The following is a 25,330-nucleotide window of genomic DNA, read 5'->3' as shown; positions in this document are numbered from 1 at the left end:
GAAATATTCAACGCGCGTGTTGGAATCGGACAGTCAATGGGTATCTTTGTGTCATCTGCAGGGGTCTGTCTCCCCCCGAGGCGGAGATGTTGTACATGCAGGAGATCGAGCGCCTTGATAATTATGGAGAGGAAACTTACCCCGCCAAGGTAATCCATGGAAGAGGTAACCAGCTGCAGTACGTTCAACTGCTTGACCGCCAGGCCAATTCTGACATTTCTGTCATACATGTAAGAATCTACATTTATTTTTTTTATTTTTTTTCTGCATAATTACTTTAGAACTCCCAAACATTATACAGTGAATGAGTAGCTTGGGTGGTTTCGTTTGTTAAAAAGGGGTGTATTTTAGTTATGTTACAGAGGTGAAGTCTACAAGCTTTCAACAGCGACTGGATTTGGGGCTGAAAGGATGGGTCAGAGTCTCTAGGATTACCCTGGCATGTGGGGAGGGATTGATGGCCTATGAGTTTACATTACTTTAACTGCTTCAGCCCCAGAAGATTTTACCCCCTTCCTGACCAGAGCACTTTTTTGCGATTCGGGACTGTGTCGCTTTAACTGACAATTACGCGGTCGTGCGATGTTGCACCCAAACAAAATCTAGGTCTTTTTTTTTTTTCCCCCACAAATAGAGCTTTCTTTTGGTGGCCATCAATCCCTCCCCACATGCCAGGGTACTAGGTTTAATCACGGACACATTGGACACTTTTCACACTATTTTGTGACCATTGTTATTTATACAGCGATCAGTGCTATAAAATGCACTGATTACTGTCTAAATGACACCGGCAGGGAAGGGGTTAAACACTAGGGGGCTATCAAGGGGTTAAGTTTGTCTTAGGGAGGTCTTCTAACTATCAGGGGGGTGGTCTGCAACTCACATGACAGATCACTGCTCCCGATGACTGGGAGCAGTGATCTCTGACATTTAACAAGGCAGAACGGGGAAACGCCTTGTTTACATAGGCATCTCCCCGTTCTGCAGCTCCGTGACACGATCGCCGGGACACCGGTGGACATTGAGTCCGCGTGTTCAGTGGGCATGGTCACGCTGTACTGCTAGCCCTGACAATTTTAGGGGAACAACAGGTATGCCCATTTGCCCACCTATGCCATTGTGCCATCGTATATCGGCGTGCAGAGGTCGGCAAGTGGTTAAAGAGGAAGTAAGCCTCCAAAAAAAGCAAAAAAACAACAAGACCTGCAAGACAAAGGACAAAACCTGCATCGTGCACTAGTTCATTATGAAATCCTTACCTTGGAACAATGCCATGGATCTGTGCCGACACACCACTGACAAGGCTGATGTTTCCTGGAGTTACTTCCGGGTTCGCATGCTCTGGCGCTATGATTGGTCGGAGCTGCGATTATGTCACTCCCGTGATTACGCATGGGAGCCGCTGCCGGTCACAGCACGGGCCCCCAAGGAAATGGCACAAACAGGCCGTTCCTTCAGTACGCATGTGCAATGACGTCGGTGGCAGCGTATACAGTAAATATCTCCTAAACGGTGCAAGTTTAGGAGATATTTATAGTACAGCCTATAACAAGGCTTACCTGTAAAAGAGGAAGGCTTTACTTTTCTTAAAGAGTTATGTTATAGTAATTTTATCTCGGCTTTTACAAACTGTAAATTCATGTCATAGATTTATGTACAGTGTATGTAGGGAATTAGGACCGTATGACATTGCATTGATTTATATCTACCTTAATCTTCAATACACCCGCCGCTGTGCCAGAACAAGTCCTTATCATGTGATCTTGTGACTTTCATTGCACTTCACCTTCAAAATTCTTTTTACGTGAAGCCAGACAAATGTCAAGCCTCCTGATCTGTTCTCTGGGATTAGGAGACGTGGCGTTTTGAGGGCCTCTATAAAGCGGAGATTTTCTCTTTTGATCTCAGTCATACAGTCATGGCCAAAATTGATGGCACCCCAGAAATGTTTCCAGAAAATCAAGTATTTCTTACAGAAAAGTTTTGCAGTAACACGTTTTGCTATACACAGGTTTATTCCCTTTGCGTGTATTGGAACAAAACAAAAAAGGAGGAATAAAAGCAAATTGGAAATAATGTCATACAAAACTCAAAATTATTGGCACCCTTAACTTAGTATTTGCTTGCACACCCTTTGGAAAAAAATAACTGATATCAGTCGCTTCCTGTAACCATCAATAAGCTTCTTACATCTCTCACCTGGACTTTTGGACCACTCTCAGTGGCGGCCCACCCATAGGGGGCGCCCGGGCGCCGCCCCCCCTCTCCCTAGGTGTAAAAAAAAAAAAAGTAAAAAAAAAAAAAAAAAAAAAAAAAAGTTAAAAAAAAAAGTAAAAAAAAAAAACGGGCCCTTTAAGACATTAAAAAAAAAAAAAAAAAAATGTCATTTAACAATTTAACATAGTGTACTGTGGCGCCGGTCACAGTGCACTATGAGAAGCGCCACGTCCATGCAATCACAAGATTGCATTCATGGCGCTTCATTTGCGGGTTAAAAACCCGCCTTGCGGCGCACAGCAGAACGCCGACTAGCTTCCGCCCGTAAAATCACTGTGATTCTACGGGCGGGAGCATTGTCACTCTTAGACAGGCAGTCACTTCCGGCTTTCGGCTGCTTCACGAAACCCGGAAGTGACGTAGGCAGCTCCGTTCCTTAGCCCGAGCGGAGCTGCCAGACAGTGAGAGGTGAGTCACCGCATAAAGGCTTTCTAGCCTCTACTTTGTGGAGAATGTTCGTGCATTTAGCTGAATGAATGCAAAAAGCTTTCACAGCCAGAAAGGTTTCCCCAGGCCAGGCGACTTTTGCCGTGACCAATCAGAGAATGAGCTCTGAAGGGGGAACTCCACGCCAAATTTCTGAAAAAAAATTTGACGTGGGTCCCCCCTCCGAGAGCATACCAGGCCCTTAGGTCTGGTATGGATTCCAAGGGGAACCCCCTACGCCGATCCACACCAGACCCTTATCCGAGCACGCTACCCGGCCGGCCAGGAAAGGGGGTGGGGACGAGCGGGCGGCCCCCCCCCTCCTGAGCCGTACCAGGCCGCGTGCCCTCAACATGGGGGGGTGCCTTGGGGGAGGGGGGGCGTGCGGCCCCCCCACCCCAAAGCACCTTGTCCCCATGTTGATGAGGACAAGGGCCTCTTCCCGACAACCCTGGCCGTTGGTTGTCGGGGTCTGCGGGCGGGGGGCTTATCGGAATCCGGGAGCCCCCTTTAATAAGGGGGCCCCCGGATACCGGCCCCCCACCCTATGTGAATGAGTATGGGGTACAATGTACCCCTACCCATTCACCTGTGAAAAAAAGTACAAAAAAAAAACACAACACAGGGTTAAAATATTTTATTGCACAGCTCCGGGGGTCTTCCGTCTTCGGGGGTCTTCTCGCCGGACTCCTCCGCTATCTTCTTGTAGCTCTTTTACTAGCGGAGGAGTCCGGCTTTCTTCCTCGCCTCCGGCCTCTTCTCCCGACTTCGGGGGTCTTGTCCCCCTCTTCAGTTCTTCTGCCGGGCCACCGCGCCTTCTTATAGCTCTTTTACAGGCGGTGGCCCGGTCTTCTGCTGCCGCTGCCGCCGCCCGTTCTTCTTCTTCTTCTTCTTCTTCTTCTTCTTCTTCTTCTTCTTCTTCTTCTTTCTTCTTTCTTCTTTCTTCTTTCTTCTTTCTTCTTTCTTCTTTCTTCTTTCTTCTTTCTTCTTTCTTCTTTCTTCTTTCTTCTTTCTTCTTTCTTCTTTCTTCTTTCTTCTTTCTTCTTTCTTTCTTTCTTCTTTCTTCTTTCTTCTTTCTTCTTTCTTCTTTCTTCTTTCTTCTTTCTTCTTTCTTCTTTCTTCTCCCCATTGTCCCTATATAAGTGGCAGCACAGCGCGTCCCTGGCATTCCGGCCAGGGAGATCGTCGAGGCAACATCAGAAGAAGACGCGGTGGCCCGGCAGAAGAACCGAAGAGGGGGACAAGACCCCCGAAGTCGGGAGAAGAGGCCGGCGGCGAGGAAGAAAGCCGGGCTCCTCGCTAGTAAAAGAGCTACAAGAAGATAGCGGAGGAGTCCGGCGAGAAGACCCCCGGAGCTGTGCAATAAAATATTTTAACCCTGTGTTGTGTTTTTTTTTTTTGTACTTTTTTTCACAGGTGAATGGGTAGGGGTACATTGTACCCCATACTCATTCACATAGGGTGGGGGGCCGGTATCCGGGGGCCCCCTTATTAAAGGGGGCTCCCGGATTCCGATAAGCCCCCCGCCCGCAGACCCCGACAACCAACGGCCAGGGTTGTCGGGAAGAGGCCCTTGTCCTCATCAACATGGGGACAAGGTGCTTTGGGGTGGGGGGGGCCGCACGCCCCCCTCCCCCAAGGCACCCCCCCATGTTGAGGGCACGCGGCCTGGTACGGCTCAGGAGGGGGGGGGCCGCCTGCTCGTCCCCACCCCCTTTCCTGGCCGGCCGGGTAGCGTGCTCGGATAAGGGTCTGGTGTGGATCTGGGGGGGAACCCCACGCCGTTTTTTCGGCGTAGGGGGTTCCCCTTGGAATCCATACCAGACCTAAGGGCCTGGTATGCTCTCGGAGGGGGAACCCACGTCAATTTTTTTTTCCGATTACATAAGGGGCGTGTTTTATGAGAAGTGGGAGGGGCCAAAATGGTGGGCGGGGTCATGATGGGCGGGGTCTGGCGCCCCCCCATCCAAAAACTTCACCAGCCGCCACTGACCACTCTTCCTTTGCAAACTGCACCAGGTCTCTCTTATTGGAAGGGCGCCTTTTCCCAACAGCAATTTTAAGATCTCTCCACAGGTGTTCAATGGGATTTAGATCTGGACTCATTGCTGGTCACTTTAGAACTCTCCAGCACTTTGTTGCCATCCATTTCTGGGTGCTTTTTGACGTATGTTTGGGGTCATTGTCCTGCTGGAAGACCCAAGATCTCTGACGCAAACCCAGCTTTCTGACACCGGGCTCTACAGTGCGACCCAAAATCCTTTGGTAATCCTCAGATTTCATGAAGCCTTGCACACATTCAAGGCACCCAGTGCCAGAGACAGCAAAATGACCCCAAAACATAATTGAACCTCCACCATATTTCATTGTAGGTAGTGTGCCTACTTTGTAGGCCTCATTCTGTTTTCGGTAAACAGTAGAATGATGTGCTTTACCAAAAAGGTCTATCTTAGTCTGATCTGTCCACAAGATATTTGGCCAGAAGGATTTTGGCTTACCGTATATACTCGAGTATAAGCCGAGATTTTCAGCCTCTTTTTTGAGGCTGAAAGTGCCCCCCTCGGCTTATACTCGAGTCATCGCTGTCTGCCCGCTCGATCAGCGTGTCGAGCAGACAGACAGCGGCCATTCTATAGTTCAAAAGCCGTGCCTCCGGCTCCGCCTTCGCCTGTGATAGGCGGAACACTGAATTTCCCAGCAGCCTGTGTTCCGCCTATCACGGACATCGTATCATCCTCGTACTACGGACGAGGATGATACGATGTACGTGATAGGCGGAACACAGGCTGCTGGGAAATTCAGTGTTCCGCCTATCACAGGCGAAGGCGGCGGCGCAGCTTTTGAATTTTACAATGGCCGCCGAGGCGCCGACGAACGAAGAGGGCACGGGACGGAGGCAAGGCACGGCAAGGCACGGCACGGCAAGGCACGGCACGGGACGGCACGGCACGGGACGGCACGGCACGGCACGGGACGGGACGGGACGGGACGGGACGGGACGGGACGGGACGGGACGGGACGGGACGGAGGCAAGGCACGGCGGCGAGGCACGGAGGCAAGGAGGCTCGGCACGGGACGGAGGCTCGGGACAAAGGCTCGGGACACAGGTAGGCTGGACACACACACACACACACACACACACACACACACACACACACACACACACACACACACACACACACACACACACACACACACACACACACACACACACACACACACACGGATGGATACACACACACACAGGGATGGATGGATGGATGGAGACACACACACACAGGGATGGATGGATGGATGGACACACACACACACAGGGATGGATGGACGGACACACAGGGATGGACGGACACACAGGGATGGACGGACACACAGGGATGGACGGACACACACACAGGGATGGACAGGCATGTCTTACCCTCGGCTTATACACGAGTCAATAAGTTTGCCAGTTTTTTTGGGGGTAAATTGGGGGCCTCGGCTTATATTCGGGTCGGCCTATACTCGAGTATATACGGTACTCAAGTACATTTTGACAAACTGTGGTCTTGCTTTTTTATTTCTCTGTGTCAACAGTGGGGTCCTCCTGGTTCTCCTGCCATAGCGTTTCATTTCATATCAATTTCAAAGGATAGTTCACGCTGACACTGATGTTCCCTGGGGCTGCTTATCCACCATCCGGAATAAACTGCGTTGCAACCTTTCATCAATTTTTTTCTCTTCCGTCCACGCCCAGAGAGATTAGCTACAGTGCCATGGGTTGCAAACTTCTTGATAAGGTTGCGCACTGTGGACAAAGGCAAATCTAGATCTCTGGAGATGGACTTGTGACCTTCAGATTGTTGATATTTTTCCACAATTTTGGCTTGGACAGTTCTCGTCTCTTCTTTCTGTTGTCCGTGCTTAGTGTGACACACACAGACACACAATGCAAAGACTAAATGAACTTCTCTCCTTATTATCTGCTTTCAGGTGTGATTTTTACATTGCCCACACCTGTTACTTGCCCCAGGTGAGTTTAAAGGAGCATCACATTCTTGAAACAATCTTATTTATCCACAATTTTGAAAGGGTGCCAAGAATTTTGACCAGCCCATTTTTTGAAATTTCGTGTGACATTATGTCCAATTTCATTTTTTCCTCCCTTTTTTTGTTTTGTTCCGATACACACAAAGGGAATAAACGAATATAGCAAAACGTGTTACTGCAATACTTTTCTGGGAGAAATACTTGATTTTCTGGAAATTTGCCTGTTTCCGTCTGTTCCCTTGGTGGAGATGCGCTCTAACTCTCTGAGATTCTTGGCTCTTGATTGGATAGACTGATAGCAGCACATTGGCTCCCGCTGCTGTCAATCAAATTCAATGACGTGGGCGCCGGGGGGGGCGAGGCCGAGTCTGGCATTCTGTGTCTATACACGCAAATGCTGGACTCTGTAGCGCACCCGCAAGGTTTACTGATGTGAGGAGGAGCCGCGAGCACCGCCAGGGGACCCCAGAGGATGAGGTTCCAGGGCCACACTGTGCAAAATGAACTGCACAGTGAAGGTATGTATGATATGTTTGTTTTAAAAAAAAAAAAAAAAAGTTTACAAACCCTTTAACCACTTAAGGACAGAGCCTCTTTTTTTAGATGTGGTGTTTACAAGTTAAAAAAACATTTTTTTTTTTACTAGAAAATTACTTGGAACCCTCAAGCATTATACTTTTTTTCTAACACCTTAGAGAATAAAATGGCGGTTGTTGCAATACTTTCTGTCACACCGTATTTGCGCAGAGGTCTTACAAACGCACTTTTTTTTAAATAAAAAATATAAGACAACAGTAAAGTTAGCCCAATTTTTTTTTATATTTTGAAAGATAATGTTACACCGAGTAAACTGATGCCCAACATGTCACGCTTCAAAATTGTGCCCGCTCGTGGAATGGCGACAAACTTTTACCCTTAAAAATCTCTATAGGTGACGGTTAAAAAAAATTCTGCAGGTTGTATGTTTTGAGTTAGGAGGTCTAGGGCTAGAATTATTGCTCTCACTCTACTGATTGCGGCAATACCTCACGTGTGGTTTGAACACCGTTTTCATATGCGGCCGCTACTCACATATGCGTTCGCTTCTGCATGCGTGCTCGGCGGGGCGCATTTAAAAAAAATTTTTTTTTTCTTATTTTACCTTTTTTAATTTTTACGCTATTTTAAAATAAAAATAAAAATTGTTACTTTTATTCCTATAACAAGGCATGTAAACATCCCTTGTAATAGAAAAAAAGTGTGACAGGACCTCTTAAAAATAAGTTCTGGGGTCAAAAAGGCCTCAGACCTCATATTTACACTAAAATGCAATAAAAAAAATAAAAAATAAAAATTGTCATAAAAAAATGGCCATTTTAAGAGCTATGGCCGAAGTGACAGTTTGACTTTTTTCTTCCCCCCTGCAATGTCATAGAGCCATCTGCCCCTCACTCGTCTCCATGCCTAGCCACAGAGAGGACCGGATCGCCTCCGCCCCTGCTGATGGCTCCGGTAAGCGGCAGAGGGCATCGGGGCGCCGTGGGAAGGGCCCTCTCCCGCCATCGATTAAAAGTGATCTTGCGGCAAATCCACCGCAGAGACCACTTTTATCTTGTAGCAGACCGCCGGCCGAACACGAGGATACCGGGGTTATCTGTCCTCAAATTAAGTACGTATATCAGCGTTTGGCGATCCGGAAGTGGTTAAGCTTTGACAATAAAACCTTGAAGCTGATTGGTTACTATACACAGCTGCACCAGATTCTGAGTGCTTCAGTTTTAGTAACCCCCTCCCCATGGTGACATGCAGGAATAGAGCCCTCTGTGTAATGAAGGAGTTATGAGTGACCATTCATTGGACAGTTTATAGATCTATTTGGTTAGATTTACCAAAACTGTAGCACTCAGAATCTGGTAGAGCTGTGTATGGTAGCCAATCGACTTCCAACTTCAGCTTGTTCTATTAAAGAGGGATTCCGCCAAAAAAAAAAAATATTAAAAGCCAGCAGCTATAAATACTACAGCTGCTGACCTTTAATAAATGGACACTCACCTGTCCCGGGTTCCAGCGATGCAGAGGCCGATCGACCGCTCGGGCCTCGGCTGCTGCCGCCGCCATTCTAGGTGAGGGAATCAGGAAGTGAAGCGAATCGGCTTCACTTCCCGGTTCCCTACTGCGCTTGCGCGAGCCGCGCTGCGCAATAGGAAATCTCCGCGCTGTCACTGGGACCCGTGTGTGTCCCAGCAGACAGCGCGGCAGGGCAGGAAATGGCGTAGACTCCCGTGGGAGTCTATGCCCGGAAGTGGGTGAAAATTACCTGTCTTTGACAGGTATCTCCACCCCCCCTCCCCCCTGAAAGGTGTCAATTGTGACACCGGAGGGGGGGGGGGGGTGGGGTTCCGATCAGCGGAGGTTCCACTTTAGGGTGGAATCCCGCTTTAAGCTTTGACAATAAAACCTGGAAGCTGATTGGTTTCTATGCAGAGCTGCATCAGATTTTGCGCTCTCCAGTTTTCGTAAATCCTCCCCGCTGATTGTGACATACGTTGACAAGCAGGAGCGAAGCACCTCATGACAGACAGATTTACACCGCACCCGTAAACAGTTGATTTTTCTCTGCCATACAGACGTTCTTTACAGTTGCATTAATTGTAATACAGGAAATCTTATTGTAAATATAAAAAAATATAATATATATATATATATATATATATATATATATATATATATATATATTGCTTCTTATGCATCAAGGTAATTCGCCATTGTATAAAGATAAGCTTTTATGTTGGTGCATATCTGATTGCATGTAGATGTTCAAAAGGGGAGGGACTATGGGACTTTTCGATACTCTGCAACCATTGGTAGGACCGCTGCATTGCAATGGTGGACACCTGTTACTTGTGGAGATTAAAGCGGAACTAAACCCTTCTATCGTTTTTCAGCCAAGGAAGCTGCCTTATTGGCCTCTGTCTGCATCTGCATTTGCCATGATGCTGCACATTGACACCAGCCATTGGATGGTTTGGTTGAGAGTGCAACCAATGTGACAGTTGGCATGCTGGGAATATAACTGGTAAATCAAATGGGTTTATTTCCGCTTTACCTTCCGATGCAGAGTTCTTGAAAGATGGCACCATTTAAGGAGGACGAAAAAAAAGCCACCATCCTAGGTCTATAACCAATTGTTTTTTTTTATTTTTTTGTTTTTTGAGTGGTGGAAGCTTCCACTACAGAGCTGTGATAACTTTGATTGTGAATCCTTTGTGGCCGACGTGACAATTTATTTATTTTTTCCTCTTGTTTCTAGGACAGTCAAGGTACTGACCTCTCTATTGGAGCCTGTCTGACCGGGATCTTCGTGAGACATAAAAATGGCCGCCCACCCGTTTTATTCCGGTAAGCCTTCAAGTTATGACTGTTTGGCCTCTAGTCTCTGACCATCACACTTATATGAGCTTGTTGGATGTCTCATTCCAAAACCCTGCCATTGTGGCAGATGTGTACCGCCCAATGTTGTTCTCAGTGTTCACTGACAGTCAATACTGTCAGCGCACATTGATACCCAATGTAGTTAATACAATGCCCCAATGTAGTTCCGGCTCCTGTGAACTCAGAGGGAGGCGCTGAGAGTAGCGCACAAAGTGGGAGGTGAAGGAGGGGGCTTCCAATAGCAGTGCCAATAACAGACTGTTGGAGGGAGCACAGAGCCTCATGAACATGGCTGGATACGGAGGTGAGATTCAGTGATGAGTCTGTGTAAGGCAGCGGTGTGATGCAGAGTGCTGGAGGTGGGCAGAGAGACCTGGAGCATTGCGTGTGTGTATAAGGCAGCAGTGTGATCCAGGGGGAGGGGGGCAGAGAGACATAGCATTGTGTGTATAAGGCAGCAATGGAATCCGGGGGAAGGGGGCAGAGAGCCAGAGCATTTTGTATATAAGGCAGCAGTGTGATCCAGGGGGAGGGGGTAGAGAGACCACGCATTGTGTGTGTGTGTGTGTGTGTGTGTGTGTGTGTGTATATGTATATGTGTGTGTGTGTGTGTATATGTGTGTATATATATATATATATATATATATATATATATATATATATATATATATATATATATATATATATATATATATATATATATATATATATATATATATATATAAAATATTGGCAGCAATGGATGTGGGGGGGGGGGGGCGGTTTAAGAGAGTCATAGCACTGAGTGTATAAGGCAGCATTGTGTTCCAGAGGGAGTGTGGCAGAGAGCCATAGCATTGTGTGTGTATAAGGCAGCACTCCTACAAATACACTCATTTTAAATTAAAGCCAAACTCTAGCTCATGCCTAATCCGTTACAGCAAAACTTTTTTTCTTTCCCTTTTGGGATAAAGGTTTTACATGAATAAATAAAAGCTGATCATGGTAAGCACTTCCTACCAGTGGTTTATCTCATCCATGTAAACTGATGCATTCTGCTGGAGAGCTAGTGCTTTTGAAAAGCAACAGACATACTGGATGGCTCACCAGATGGAAATAGAAGAAAGAAAGAGAGAGGTCATTTTCCATCTTTACCATTCTAAACCATCACAGCGTACCCTTTTCCTTATATCTGATATCTCATAGGTCTCCTATTCTCTTTTCTACAGGTGGGTGGACATTGCTAACATGTCTCATAACAAATCATTTTTCACATTGGAGCTGGCAAGCAAGGAAGAGACCATCCAGTTTCAGACGGTGAGCAGTTCACGTTCTGTATGTCTGTCTCCAAAGACCTGTTGAGTGAAAAGATTGCTTTGCCATTTGAAATGAATGTATGGCAGAAGCACACATTGTTTTTACCTTATGGCTCATGTAACATTTTAGTTTAAATTCGCCAAGTACCGTCCAGGTGCTTTAAAGTAAAAAGTGTACAGCTGGTTACAGGGTCTCCATCAGGGGGGACAGCCCATACAGATGTACGGGGCCCGGGCATCCAAGGGGCCATGTCCCAACTGGCAAGTTGTTGCTGGTGTTTAGTATTACAGTAAGTGGGGCGGATGCACTCATCGGGCACTCAGCCAGTAGGGGGCCTAATGAAAGGCTCCTTGGGAGGAAGCCAATGCCGGACCAAGTTCTGGCAGTGCGCTTCTCTGTGCTGTATCCTCAACCCCGTGACGATTCCTGTCAACTGCACCAGCATGTGCTCTCTGCGTTCAGTTCTCTGGCTCTGCCACCTCATGATTGCTTGAGGAGCTGACATTGATTAATGCAGTCATCGCTTACTGTACAGACACTCCATAGTGTGAGGAAAATTAGCTGTAGAGCTTTGGCTCTGTTTGACTTGCAGCAACTCCTGAGTTCTCATGGTAAGGTAGCCTAAATAGAGGTCTTAAAGAGGGCAGGAGGCGCTGATATAAGGGCAGGAGGGGTCTCTCTGATCTCTGGAGGGACTGTGAACTAATGGGGGGTCTTCATTGAGGGGTGCTGACTGCTGATGGTTGGTGATCAACCAATAGATCAGCAGTCATCAGAACCCTCCTTATAGACCCCCCAATACTGTAGATCAGAGTCCCCTTATATCATCACCAGGGGCAGACTGACCATTTGGGGGGAGGAACTGGGAGAGCTGAGGCCATGGCAATTGCTAGATGACAATAGTCCAGACTTTGCCACCCAGATGCATGGAACAATGTGATCTCTGCCACCTGTAACCTTGACTATCAGTCATGAGCGTGCTGAGCTGGGTTGGGCCGCCTCTTTGCTGGGTTGGGCCGCCTCTTTGCTGGGTTGGGATCCCTCTTTGCTGAATATATGGGGATGCCTCCTTAACAAGGTAGTCCAGTAAGTGTTAGTGTAGGGTTCTGCTTTGTTGTGGTGGCATGCTTCATATATTTTGCCCAAAATATATTTCCTTACTGTTAAATCTTGAAAGCACTGATGTCTTGGAATACACTTGTCATCTACATATATTCTGTTAGAAGACTGTTAAAATAAAAGTGGGTGCACTGAAGGGTGAGATGGCCAGTGGGTGGGCCCTGGGGAATGTTGGTAGTCAGAAGTGGGGTGCCTGGGGGGGGGGCAGGCAGGCCTAATGCTGTGTAAGGGGGCCCAACATTTCTGATGGCCACCCTGGCTGGTTATCTTTAGAAAGCAGCCAAAGCCTGAGCAGAAAAGCCTGTACCCTGCCAGCATGAATATGACAGACCCCTGCCCTCTGTGTGGAAGCAGTGGGCTCACTGGAGAGGTCCAACATGCCCCCTGTTGAGCCAGAGATATCCATTCAGCAGGGGCCTTGAGCTTTGCTGATAGGTCTGATTCCATAGGAGGGAGGGGGTGTTAGATCTCTCCAAGGAGTCAACTGCTTTCACACATGGAGCAAGGGCTCTTCTCTACAGCATGCTAGCAGGGACAGGCTTTTCTACTAAGGCTGTGGCTGCTTTAGAATGAATTATGTAATGTTATGTTGTCTCCTTGTCATCTGTTTGAACCCCTAAATCTTACACCACTGTGCCATAACCACCTGCATTGCGCATGGTTGCAGGGCAGATGTGGCACAACCCCATACACTTGAATGGGTTGCGTTCAGTGGGAGGTGTTGCATGCCACAAAACATTGTGGCCATAGCAAGTATACAACCCTGCCCAGCTGCCTTTACAGCTGAAGGGCATGGCGGTTGGATAGGGTGGTAATTTAAGTGATTCAGCCTCCTATTTTTACTGCCCCCTACCATAAGTGTAAACTTGACCTTTGATTTTGAACACCTTTTTGATTTCATGGACCTGGAATGTATTTAGAGGATTTAAACTGAATCTTCAATCACAATGTTAATTTTCACAAAGTCTGTTGTCTTCGTTTTTATGATGGCAATTTGCATATACTCCAGAATGTTATGAAGCGTGATCAGATGAATTGCAAGTTCCTCTTTGCCATGAAAATTAAAGCGGAGGTCCACCCTAAAGTGGACCTTCCGCTCATCGGAACCCTCCCCCCCTCCGGCGCCACAATTGGCACCTTTCAGGGGCGAGGGGGGTGCAGCCACTTCCGGGATAGCTCTCTGCGGAAAAGGGTGTAGATTACGCCCCTTTCTGCAAGTGCCCGCCCCTTTCCGCAAGTGCCCCGCTGCCTGCTGGGAAACACACAGATCCCAGAGGCAGCGGGGACCGTCCTTATTGCGCAGCGCAACTCGCGCATGCGCAGTAGGGAACCGGGAAATGAAGCCGAAAGGCTCCATTTCCTGATTCCCATACCCAAGATGGCGGCGGCAGCACCCGAGAGACGATCCAGAGATCGGCTTCAGGTGCCGACATCGCGGGCGCGCTGGACAGGTAAGTGTCACTATTTTAAAAGTCAGCAGCTGCAGTATTTGTAGCTGCTGGCTTTTAAAAAAAAAAAAAAAAAACGCGGAGTCCCGGCGGACTCCCGCTTTAACTTGATCCCATTAAAAAAAAAAAAAACTTTCCACTGCATTTGTGAAGAAGGTTTCAGGGCACCCAAGAAAGTCCAGCAAGTGCCAGGATGGTCTCCGGTTGATTCAGCTGCGGATTTGGGGCACCCCCAGTGCAGAGCTTGCTCCAAAATGGCAGCAGCAGGTATGAGGACATCGGCACGCACAGTAAGGAGAACAATTTTGGAGGATGGTCTGGTGTCAAGAAGGGCAGCAAAGAAGCCACTTTTCTCCAGGAAAAACATCAGGGGCAGACTGATATTCTGCAAAAGGTAAAGGGATTGAACTGCTGAGGACTGGGGCAAAGTCCTATTCTCTGATGAATTTCCAATTGTTTGGGGCATCCGGAATAAACCTGGTCCGGAGAAGAAAAGGTGAGCGCTACCATCAGTCCTGTTTCATGCCAACAGTAAAGCATCCTGAGACCATTCATGTGTGGGGTTGCTTCTCAGCCAAGGGAGTGGGCTCACTCACAACACCACCATGAATAAAGAAGTACAAAAACATCCTTCGAGAGCAACTTCTCCCAACCATCCAGGAACAGTTTTGTGAGGAACAATTCCTTTTCCAGCATGATGGAGCACCTTGCCATAAGGCAAAAGTGATTACTACTGTAAGTGGCTTGGGGAACAAAACCTCAACATTTTGGGTCCATGGCTAGGAAACTCCCCAGACCCTCATCCCATTGAGAACTTGTGATCAATCCTCAAGAAGCAGGTGAAAAAAAACACAAATTTTGTCAAACTCCATGCTTCGATTATGGAAGAATGGGCGGCCATCAGTCAGGATGAGGAACAGTAGTAGATTGACAGCATTCCAGGGGAATTGCAGAGGCCTTGAAAAAAAGGGGTCAACGCTGCTAATATTTACTCTGTGCATAAACTTCATGTAAAATTGTCAATAATAATAATTTGACACTTATGAAATTCTTGCATTTATACTTCATTATATCATAGTAACATCTGGCAAAAAGATCTACAAACACTGAAGCAGCAGACTTTGTGACAATGTAATATTTGTGTCATTCTCAAGACTTTGGCCTTGACTGTAGGGGTCTCCAGGATATGGAGGAGGGTAGACTGGTGACCTACGGTAATGGCAGAAAGATAAACAGAGTACAGAGCAGAACGGGTGTGCTCCCGTTGTGCGTCTCATAGTTCAGTTTTCACTTTTTAATGGAGTGTTCCTTTAAGGATGGAATTTGGCATGGCCCGATTACCTGGCAGGTCTCAATGGCTCCGCTTTGGTTTTAGCAGATGCTGGATGATCCACGCATCCTTTTTCCAATAACTTTTCCTGTTTTTGCTCTTTTAGGAAGACATGGAAACTGCCAAATACGTGTGGAGGATGTGCGTGGCCCGTCACAAGTTCTACAGAATGAACTGCAACCTGTGAGTACCGGGGGCCCCCAGCCCAAATGTTTCCAGTCTTTTCCTTTGTATTCCATGAATTGGGAGACCCGGGCCCCTTCTCAGCTCTGCCCTTTGCTGAACCCCTTGTCTACTAGCGTGCATTCATAAAGGGCATGGGGTACAATGGGCTAAAGGAAGCCTGGTATCTATGTGAACAGCTGGGGAAGGGCTTTTCAGTGTAAGTGATCCAGTTGGCTATAGAGGCACACAATCACTTTAATGGGGCTCTGAAGGTGCTCCCCTGCTGGTAGTGGCATCGGTGGGTGCCAGGCCTTCCCACTTACATCCATACACTTTAATTCATATACATATACATTTAGAATTCACAGCGCCTAGAGGCGATTCAGTTCGCATTGTGCGCTATACAAGTATTTCATTCATTCATTCATTCATATATGGACGCACGTGATTATGTCATTTAATTATAGTTGTAAAAATAAACTTGTCTTCTGAAAGCCTAGGTTCATATTTACGTGTGTCATACAATCATTGCACACGTTCCTGGAATAGGCTCTAAAAAAACGGGTGCTGCAACAATGTTTCAACTGGAACTTTTACAGTCAAGTGTAAAATATTCGCCAGCACACCACAAATCTTAGTACAAATTGCGTCCAAATGGTTCTTTATTCAAGAATGATCACATTAAAAACAAAGTGCAGAGTTTCTGAGCTGTGCAAAACCCCTTCATCAGGCATGTGATCATCACATGCCTGACAAAGGGGTCCTGTGCAGCTCGGAAATGTTGCACTCTTGTTTGCATGTAATCATTCTTTAATAAAGAACCATTTGGATGCAGTTTGAGGATCTGTGGTGTGCTGGCGAATATCTAGACTTGTGTGTGTCGAACGCGTGCAAAATTGCGTGCTTTCTTGACACGCTGAGAAGCGTGCCGCCATTTAGCAGACGCATGGTGCCATTAATTGTTATGGTCATTCCCCCCCCCCACACACACACCTGCAAATGTACATGGTTTCACCCTCACTAAAACGTATGTGATTTGGTGCAGCAGGGATGTAACGCATAGGACAACCCTTTGAAACGAAATGGGGCTATCCCAACATGCAGAAATGTGCCCACACTTAGATGCGACCCAAGCCTCAACAGGGGTTTGGCGGGTCGGAATAATAATGCGTCATTATGAAAGCTCTTTTTATTTTTATTTTTTTATTTTTTGCAAAGCAGAGATTAGAAACAAAGAGAACTGTAGTAAAAAGCAGCACATATTACACATTGTTAGGCACACATGTAACCCCTTAATTGCCCTTAGATGTTAACCCCTTCCCAGGCAGTGTCATTAGTACAGTGACCATGTATAGTATTATCACTGATTACTGTATTGGTGTCACTAGTGTTGTCACTGGCAGTTAGTCAGTCGCCCCCCCCCAGCATCAGTTTGTTTTAGATTGCCCGCCGCACTATCGCAGTCCCTCTATAAGTCACTGATCGCCAGTATAAAACAAACAAACAGAAAAGTTCATTATATATACCACAGATTGTAGGTGCTATAACTTTCACGCAAACCAACCAACATACACTTATGCCCTGTACACGCGGTCGGACATTCCGATGACAAAATCCATCTGATTTTGGCCCAAACTTGTCTTGCATACACTTGGTCGCACAAAGTTGTTGGAATTTCCGATCGTTCAGAACGTGGTGACGTACAACAAGTATGACGGGACTATAAAGAGGGCAGTAGCCAATAGCTTTTGTCTCGTAATTTATTCTGAGGATGCGTGGCACTTTGTCCGTTGGAATTGTCTACACATGATCGGAATTTAAACTTTTTTTGCCAAAAATTTAGATTTTTAGATCCTGCTCTCAAACTTTGTGTGTCAGAAATTCCGACGGAAAAAGTCCGATGGAGCCCACACACAAATTTTCTAACAACACGATCTGATCGCACATTTTCCATTGGAAAGTCTGACCGTGTGTACAGGGCATTATTCTGATTTTTATTTTTTTTTTATTTTTTTTTTTTTATCAAAGGCATGTAGCAGAATACACTTTGGCCTAAATATATGAAGAAATTCGTTTTTTATTTATTTTTATTGGTTGTGTTTTTTTTTATAGCAGAAAGCAAAAAATATTTATTTTTTCACTTTTTAGTTTTTCATTTATATTGCAAAAAATAAAAAAAAACAATGATGCTCTACGTGATGATCAAATACCAGCAAAAGAAAGCTACATTTGTATGGAAAACCACAATATAAAGTTCATTTGGTTGCCTTGTTGCAAGAGCACCCAATTACCAGTAAAGTAGCGCAGTAATGAATAGCAAAAAATGCCTGGCCTGGTCATGAAGGGGGTAAAATCTTCCAGATCTGAAGTGGTTAAATAGAATATTATTATTAATGGGGTGCTGGTTTTCAGCCTGTGGCCCCCATGGGTATCTGGTAAAACCCCTTTGGGGCCCCACTGCAATCTTTCTTAAACTGGCCATGCACTAGTAGAAATTTTAGTTTTTTACATTTTTCATTGTAAGAAGGTTTGATTTGATAATTATTTTTTTTTTATAAATTAGTTAGTGGGGTCAAGTTGTTTTTGGCCACAGTGACGAAAAAATTTGAAGGTGCAGGACAGAAAACGCATTTCTAATGTACAAATTTCTAAAGCTGGATATGGATGACTAGAAAAGCAAATGTAAATAAAAAAATTAGAAACATTGTTTCACTTGTTTTGTGGCTCAATCATTGTATTGGAAATTATGCAGCTAATTTCAACATTTCTGATCATTTTCAACATTAAGGCTGGGTTCACATTGCAGCGGTGACGAGAACCGGATGTGATTTGCACCGCACTGCAGTGCAAATCACATTCGATCTCTGTGCGATGCGAGTTCAGCCATACAGATAGTATGGCTGAATTCGCATCGCACCCGCTGCAAACTCGCACGGGACCCTTTTTTTTTGGTCCGCAGCAGATTCGGATCGCATGGGTGTTCACACCATGTGATTCGATTCCTGTCCGAGTTTGCAGATCGCACTGCGATATGCGAACTGATCTGGGGGTGTCATTAAGGGTTCACTGACACTCCCAGCAGTTCGCATAGGGCAGTGTGAACTGCCGGCGGGAGGCATGCGATGTGGGAAAACGCCGCGGATTTGCGGCGTTCCCGCATCGCTTCAGTGTGAACCCAGCCCAAAGCGGAACTTGTCATTTTTTTTCTGATCGTTCTCTACTACTTCCCTTACCGCTAATGCACATTTCATGCAAATAATTTTTACAAATAATTAGAAAATGGGTTGTTTTAAACAAAAAAATTCTTCTTCTTCGGAATTCTTCTTCTTCGGAATTCTTCTTCTTCGGAATTCTTCGGAATTCTTCTTCTTCGGAATTCTTCTTCTTCGGAATTCTTCGGAATTCTTCTTCTTCGGAATTCTTCTTCTTCGGAATTCTTCTTCTTCTTCGGAATTCTTCTTCTTCTTCGGAATTCTTCTTCTTCTTCGGAATTCTTCTTCTTCTTCTTTGGAATTCTTCTTCTTCTTCTTTGGAATTCTTCTTCTTCTTCTTTGGAATTCTTCTTCTTCTTCTTCTTTGGAATTCTTCTTCTTCTTCTTCTTTGGAATTCTTCTTCTTCTTCTTCGGAATTCTTCTTCTTCGGAATTCTTCTTCTTCGGAATTCTTCTTCTTCGGAATTCTTCGGAATTCTTCTTCTTCGGAATTCTTCTTCTTCGGAATTCTTCTTCTTCGGAATTCTTCTTCTTCGGAATTCTTCTTCTTCGGAATTCTTCTTCTTCTTCTTCTTCTTCTTCGGAATTCTTCTTCTTCTTCTTCTTCTTCTTCGGAATTCTTCTTCTTCTTCTTCTTCGGAATTCTTCTTCTTCTTCTTCTTCTTCTTCGGAATTCTTCTTCTTCTTCTTCTTCTTCTTCGGAATTCTTCTTCTTCGGAATTCTTCTTCTTCTTCTTCTTCTTCTTCGGAATTCTTTTTCATATGCATTTCCAGAACAATACAAGGAAAAAAACAAAACCACACACAGACTACATTTGATATCAGCCAGATTCCAGGTTATAAGTTGGCATACAACACTTCAGCACTAGGCCAATAGTATAGCTACTGTAATTATATCAACAGAGCTTCTGCATCACATTTTATCCCAGACAGATATTTGTTCATTTTAGATCTTGAAACGGTGCAAGCACACTAACCATACAAAAATGAAAAGATTAAAAGGAACGTTGAACCATTTTCGAACGAACGTTCAAATGTTCTGCAATTTTTCGTAAGAATTTTCGTTTAAAGTTCTACTGGTGTATACCAAGCTGAAGTACAGGGTGACGGCCTATGTGACCACTATTGACTCCCAACTTTTTGAGATGGGAATGAGGGACACCTATCAGCAAAAGTATGCAGGCATAGGACACACCCCTTGCCACGCCCCCTTAAAGGAGAATTGTACAAAAAAATGCAAAAGATTGGTTAACCCCACAAGTGCTTTTTTACCACTACTATTCCTTTTATATTGGCTTTTGGAATTTACAAATGCAGCCATTTAGAAATCAGATGAAAGGTTTAGTGCTGGGAAATACTTTTTGATAGAAAAAAATGTGCATTTTATATACAGTTATAGAGATCAGATAAAAATGAGGGACAAATGAGGAGGAAAAGGGGACAGAGGGACATTGCTGCAAATCAGGGACAGTTGGGAGCTATGCTATTGTAGCCAGCAGCTGTCTCTGAGGATCCCACATGTGCTCTGTATGTAAACATGGGACATGTGCAGGACAGGGAGCCTTTGTGGGTCTGACAGCCACCTGTCCCCCCTCCTCCCCTCTATAGGCGGGTTGTTGCCCCCCTTGTATAAAGGAGCCTCTTTCTACGGGACATCTGTGTTACTCCCTGTGTGACTATGAAGGGTTCACAGCTGCAGCAAGAGCTGTCATTAAGCTGCTATACTGAGAGTTTAGTATCACTTTTAATAGAGATCACCCCACCAATGTCTCTAAGGACCCCATACACACTATTAGATTTTCTGCAGATTATTGTCTTCAGATTTACCAAAACCATATAATATGACGTCAAACCTTAATGCAGCGTACACGCAACAATCACCCCTAATGCAGCGTACACACAACAATCACCCCTAATGCAGCGTACACACAACAATCACCCCTAATGCAGCGTACACACAACAATCACCCCTAATGCAGCGTACACACAACAATCACCCCTAATGCAGCGTACACACAACAATCACCCCTAATGCAGCGTACACACAACAATCACCCCTAATGCAGCGTACACACAACAATCACCCCTAATGCAGCGTACACACAACAATCACCCCTAATTCAGCGTACACACAACAATCACCCCTAATGCCGCGTACACACAACAATCACCCCTAATGCCGCGTACACACGATCGTAATTTTGGTCGGAAAAAGCTCTGATGGTTTTCCCGACAGAATTCCGACTGGATTTCCCTCAAGCTGTCTTGCATACACACGGTCACTCCAAATTCCAACCGTCAAAAACGCGGTGATGTACAACATGTACGAGGGGACTAGAAAAAGGAAGTTCAGTAGCCAATAGCTTCTGTCTCGTAGTTGAATCTGAGCATGTGTGAGTTTTTTTTGCGCATCGGAATGGCCACAGACTTTAGCATTTTCGGATAGGAACTTTTCCCGACCGAAAAATTGAGAACCTGCTCTCAATCTTTTGCTGGCTGGAATTCGGCCAGCAAAAGTTTGATGGAGCATACACACGGTCGCATTTTCCAACAAAAAACTCTCATTGGTCTTTTTGCAGGCTGAAATTTTTATCGTGTGTACGGGGTTCAATTTGTAAGCAATCTGGCAGGCCCTTGCACTACATGGTTTTGGTAAATCTGAAGACAAAGATCTGCAGAAAATCTAATAGTGTGTGGGGCATTACCCTGTACTCCATCGTTCTGAAAACCTATCATCTCAGCTAGCCAGTCTACAATTAAGGCATGCTCACTGCAAGCTTGATTTAAACTTTTATCTGGTGTGTTGTAACTTAACTACTTAAAGAGGAAGTAAACCCTGATGGGTTTACTTCCTCTTTTTTTCCCTGCAAAGGTAAAGCATAATGGACTACTATGCATCGCATAGTAGCTCATTATGTGTCACTTACCTGACACAGGAGCCAGCGAAGTCGCCGCTGTCACCTGTAGTCCGCCGCATCCATCTTGGTTGTGGCGTCTCTCGCAGCTCCGACGAATGACAGCGGAGAAGCCGCGATGACGTCACTCCCGCGCATGCGCACGGGAGTCGCGTCTCGGAGCTCCGACGCTGCCATTCGGCGGAGCCGCGATGACGTCACTCCCGCGCATGCGCACGGGAGTCGACAAATTAGGCAAATCCATTCTTGGACTTGCCGCATTTAGTGCGCCTGCGCGCCGCTGTCTACGGCGCATGCGCCGTAGACAGCGGTGCCCATTTTCGGGCAAATATCTCCTAAACCATATAGGTTTAGGAGATATTACTTGGACCTACAGGTAAGCCTTAATCTAGGCTTACCTGTAGGTCAAAGTTGTTTGGAAGGGTTTACTTCCATTTTAAGGACCGGGTCTATTTTTTCAGACTTGGTGTTTTACAAATTAAAATCTGTTTTTTAGAAACTAGAAATTTACTTTAAACCCCCATTTTATCTCTCTCTCTCTATCTATCTATCTATCTAGATAGATAGAGCTCTCTCTCTATCCAAGGGAGGTGTCACTGTTAGCGAGCGGGCAACACTACTCTCGCTCCTCGCTAACACCCCCCTCCCCCCCCAGACACAGTCGGCGGTCACCTTACCTATTGGAGACACGGAGGAAGAGCCGCCACTCCAGCGAGGACACAGACATTCTCCTTATGGCCAATTGGAACGCAGATATATATATATATATATATATATATATATATATATATATATATATATATATATATATATATATATATATATATATATATATATATATATATTGTGTGTATGTTTGGGGGTTCAAAGTAATTTTCTAGCAAAAAATAAATAATAAATGGAAATACGGTGTGACAAAGTATTGCAACCATCACCATTTTATGCTTTAGGGTGTTTGCATTTTAAATAAACATATAATATTATAAATTCAGACACCCTAGAGATTAAAATGGTGGTGGTTGCAATACTTTTTCACACCGTATTTCCGCAGCAGTCTTACGAGCGCAATTTTTTGGGGAAAAATAAAAAAAAATGTAATTAAAAAAATAAAGAAAACTGTAACGTTAGCCTATTTTTTTTTTTTTTCATATTGTGAAAGATAATGTTACACCGAGTGAATTAATACCCCACATGTCGCACTTCAAAATTGCGCCCGCTCTTGTAATGGTGAAAAAAACTTTGACCCTTAAAAATCTCCATAGGTGATGTTTTACAATTTTTCTACAGGTTACCAGTTTTGAGTTAGAGCGAGAGCAATAATTCTAGTACTAGACCTCAAAGGATCACGGCGATACCTCACATATGTGGTTTGAACACTGTTTTGATATGCGGGTGCGACTTGTGTATGCGCTCGCTTCTGTGCGTGTGCTCGGCGGGACTTTATAATTTTTTTTATTATTATTTAACTTTTTATTTTTACACTGTCCTTTTTAAATAAAAAAATAAAATAAATGTGGGCCACTTTTATTCCTACTACAAGGAATGAAAAACAATAAAAAAAAAAGCATGAGAGGACCGCTTTAGTGTGAGATCTGGGGTCAAAAGGACCTCGATGCTCACATTTTACACTTAAATGTGTGTGTATATATGTGTGTGTGTGTGTATGTGTATGTGTGTGTGTGTGTGTATATATAATATATATGTGTATATGTATGTGTGTGTGTGTGTGTATATATGTGTATATATATATATATATATATATATATTATAATATAATTATTACCAGCAATAGCCAGCTATTGTATCACCAGCTTTGGGAATAGAGGAAACTGGCAGGTGATCCCAGAACATCTAAGCATAGATAGGCCTGTGGCTCGGGAGTGACTGTCCTTTTATTTTCCTCACCTCTGCATGTCTTTGTCCTCAGGGACCCCCCTGATCCTCCTCCTCCTGTGGATGGGCCTCAGAAATCTCTCTCTCTCCTCTCCTTCCAACGTTTCCCAATTCTGTCTCGTCCTTCTCTACCCAAAGGGTGAGCTAAAGCAACCCTCTTAAACAGGGGAAGTCTGTGCCTGCCACTTACCTTCATCCACTTCCTTCCTGTACTAACGTAATAAAGAGCAACTGCCACTTACCTTTTATTTTTTCCCTCCTATACTAAAATACCAATGGGGAAGTGCCATTTACTGTCATGGTTTCCCTTTTGTACTAATGTAACAATAGGGAACTGCCACTTAATTTCATATTCTCCCTCCTGCATTAATTTAAAAATAATGAATGTTGCTTATCCTCATCCTTTTCCTCTTGTACTAATGTAACAATGAGAAACTGCCACTGATTATTATCATTTCCCTCCTGTACTAATGTAACAGCTTACCTTTTATCTGTTTCCTCCTGTACTTATTTAACAATGAGGAACTGCTACTTACCTTCATCCATTCCTCCTTATAGGATGAGCATCTATCACTTACCCTCATGCTTTCTCTCCCATCCTAATATAATAATGAGCAGCTGCCACTTCCCCTCCTGTACTGATACATCAATGAAGAACTGCCATTTACTCTGATCCTTTCCCATTTGTACTAACGTAACAATGAAGAACTGCCACTTAATTTCATCGTTCCCCCTCCTGCATTAATGTAACCATAATGAATGCTGCTTATCCTCCTCCTTTCCCTCCTGTACTAATGTAACATTAAGGAACTTATCATTCTCTCTTTTGGCACTATTGTAACACTAAAGGGTACCGCTTATCACCATCCTCTTTTCTCTTCTCCTTCTGCACTAATGTAACAATGTCCAACTGCCACTTAACATAATCTTTTCTCTTCACCTTCTGCACTATTGTCACAACGATCAACTGCCACTTGCCATCTTTTCTTTTCTCTTCTTCTGCACTAATGTAACAATGCCCAACTGCCACTTAACAACATTTGTTACATTAGTGCGGAAGAAAAGTGAAAAAATTATGTTAAGTGGCAGTTGGACATTGTTATATTAGTGCAGGAGAAGAGAGAGGATGAAGGTAAGTGGCAGTTGGACATTGTTATATTAGTGCAGAAGAAAAGTGAAAAATGTCCAACTGCCACTTACCATCATCCTTTCTCTTCTCCTTCTGCACTATTGTAACAATGTCCAACTGCCACTTACCATCATCTTTTCTCTTCCTGTACTATTGTACCGATGAGGAACTGCAATTTACCCTAAACCCATCTCTTCTTCACATATATAATAAAGAACTGCCTTTTACCCTTGTTATTTCTCTCCTATACTCATATAATAAGGAACTGCCATTTATCTTCATTTCTGTACTAATGCAGTGAGCTCTCTCCTCCTGCTTGCCGCCTGTTTTTTGTGCTGCGGCAGTAGAATGGGCATAATGGCTGCAATCAAAGTATGGGGGCTTCTAGGGACCACATTTATTTATTTTTTGTGATTTTGACATCCCGTTGGCGCGGCGCTACTGACGGAGAGCATGCTGGGGCATGATTTCTGTTCTCCTATAATAAAATTTGTTGGCTGCTTTTGGCAGATGATTGAATTTATGCTCATTATGAACAAGAGTGCCATGTCTGCCAGCTTGGCTGATGTCTTGGCTCATTGGACATTAGAAGGTGGTTGGGTCCAATAGTCTCTGCATGGCTGGGTCATTGAAGCTTGGCTGTTTGTGTGTTGCTTTTATATCAACAGCAAACTTAGTCAGTT

At 44.8% G+C, this 25,330-nt stretch overlaps 1 protein-coding gene across 1 annotated transcript in view; it reads left to right on the top strand.

Moving 5' to 3' along the window:
* Positions 1–25,330, top strand: part of PTPN21 (protein tyrosine phosphatase non-receptor type 21) — a 105,920-nt gene that overhangs the window by 58,192 nt on the left and 22,398 nt on the right. The window contains exons 7-10 of the mRNA XM_077463735.1: positions 62–230; positions 10,019–10,107; positions 11,349–11,436; positions 15,440–15,516. Coding sequence (XP_077319861.1) covers positions 62–230; positions 10,019–10,107; positions 11,349–11,436; positions 15,440–15,516 — 423 coding nt within the window. The remainder of the gene's footprint in view (positions 1–61; positions 231–10,018; positions 10,108–11,348; positions 11,437–15,439; positions 15,517–25,330) is intronic.

This window comes from Lithobates pipiens, unplaced genomic scaffold (genome assembly GCF_037356315.1).
Source record: "Lithobates pipiens isolate NorthernLeopardFrog02 unplaced genomic scaffold, aLitPip1_a1.2 Scaffold_30, whole genome shotgun sequence".
Lineage (NCBI taxonomy): Eukaryota > Metazoa > Chordata > Amphibia > Anura > Ranidae > Lithobates > Lithobates pipiens.
Note: the sequence above shows the minus strand (reverse complement) of the source record. Positions and strands in the feature narration are given on the sequence as shown.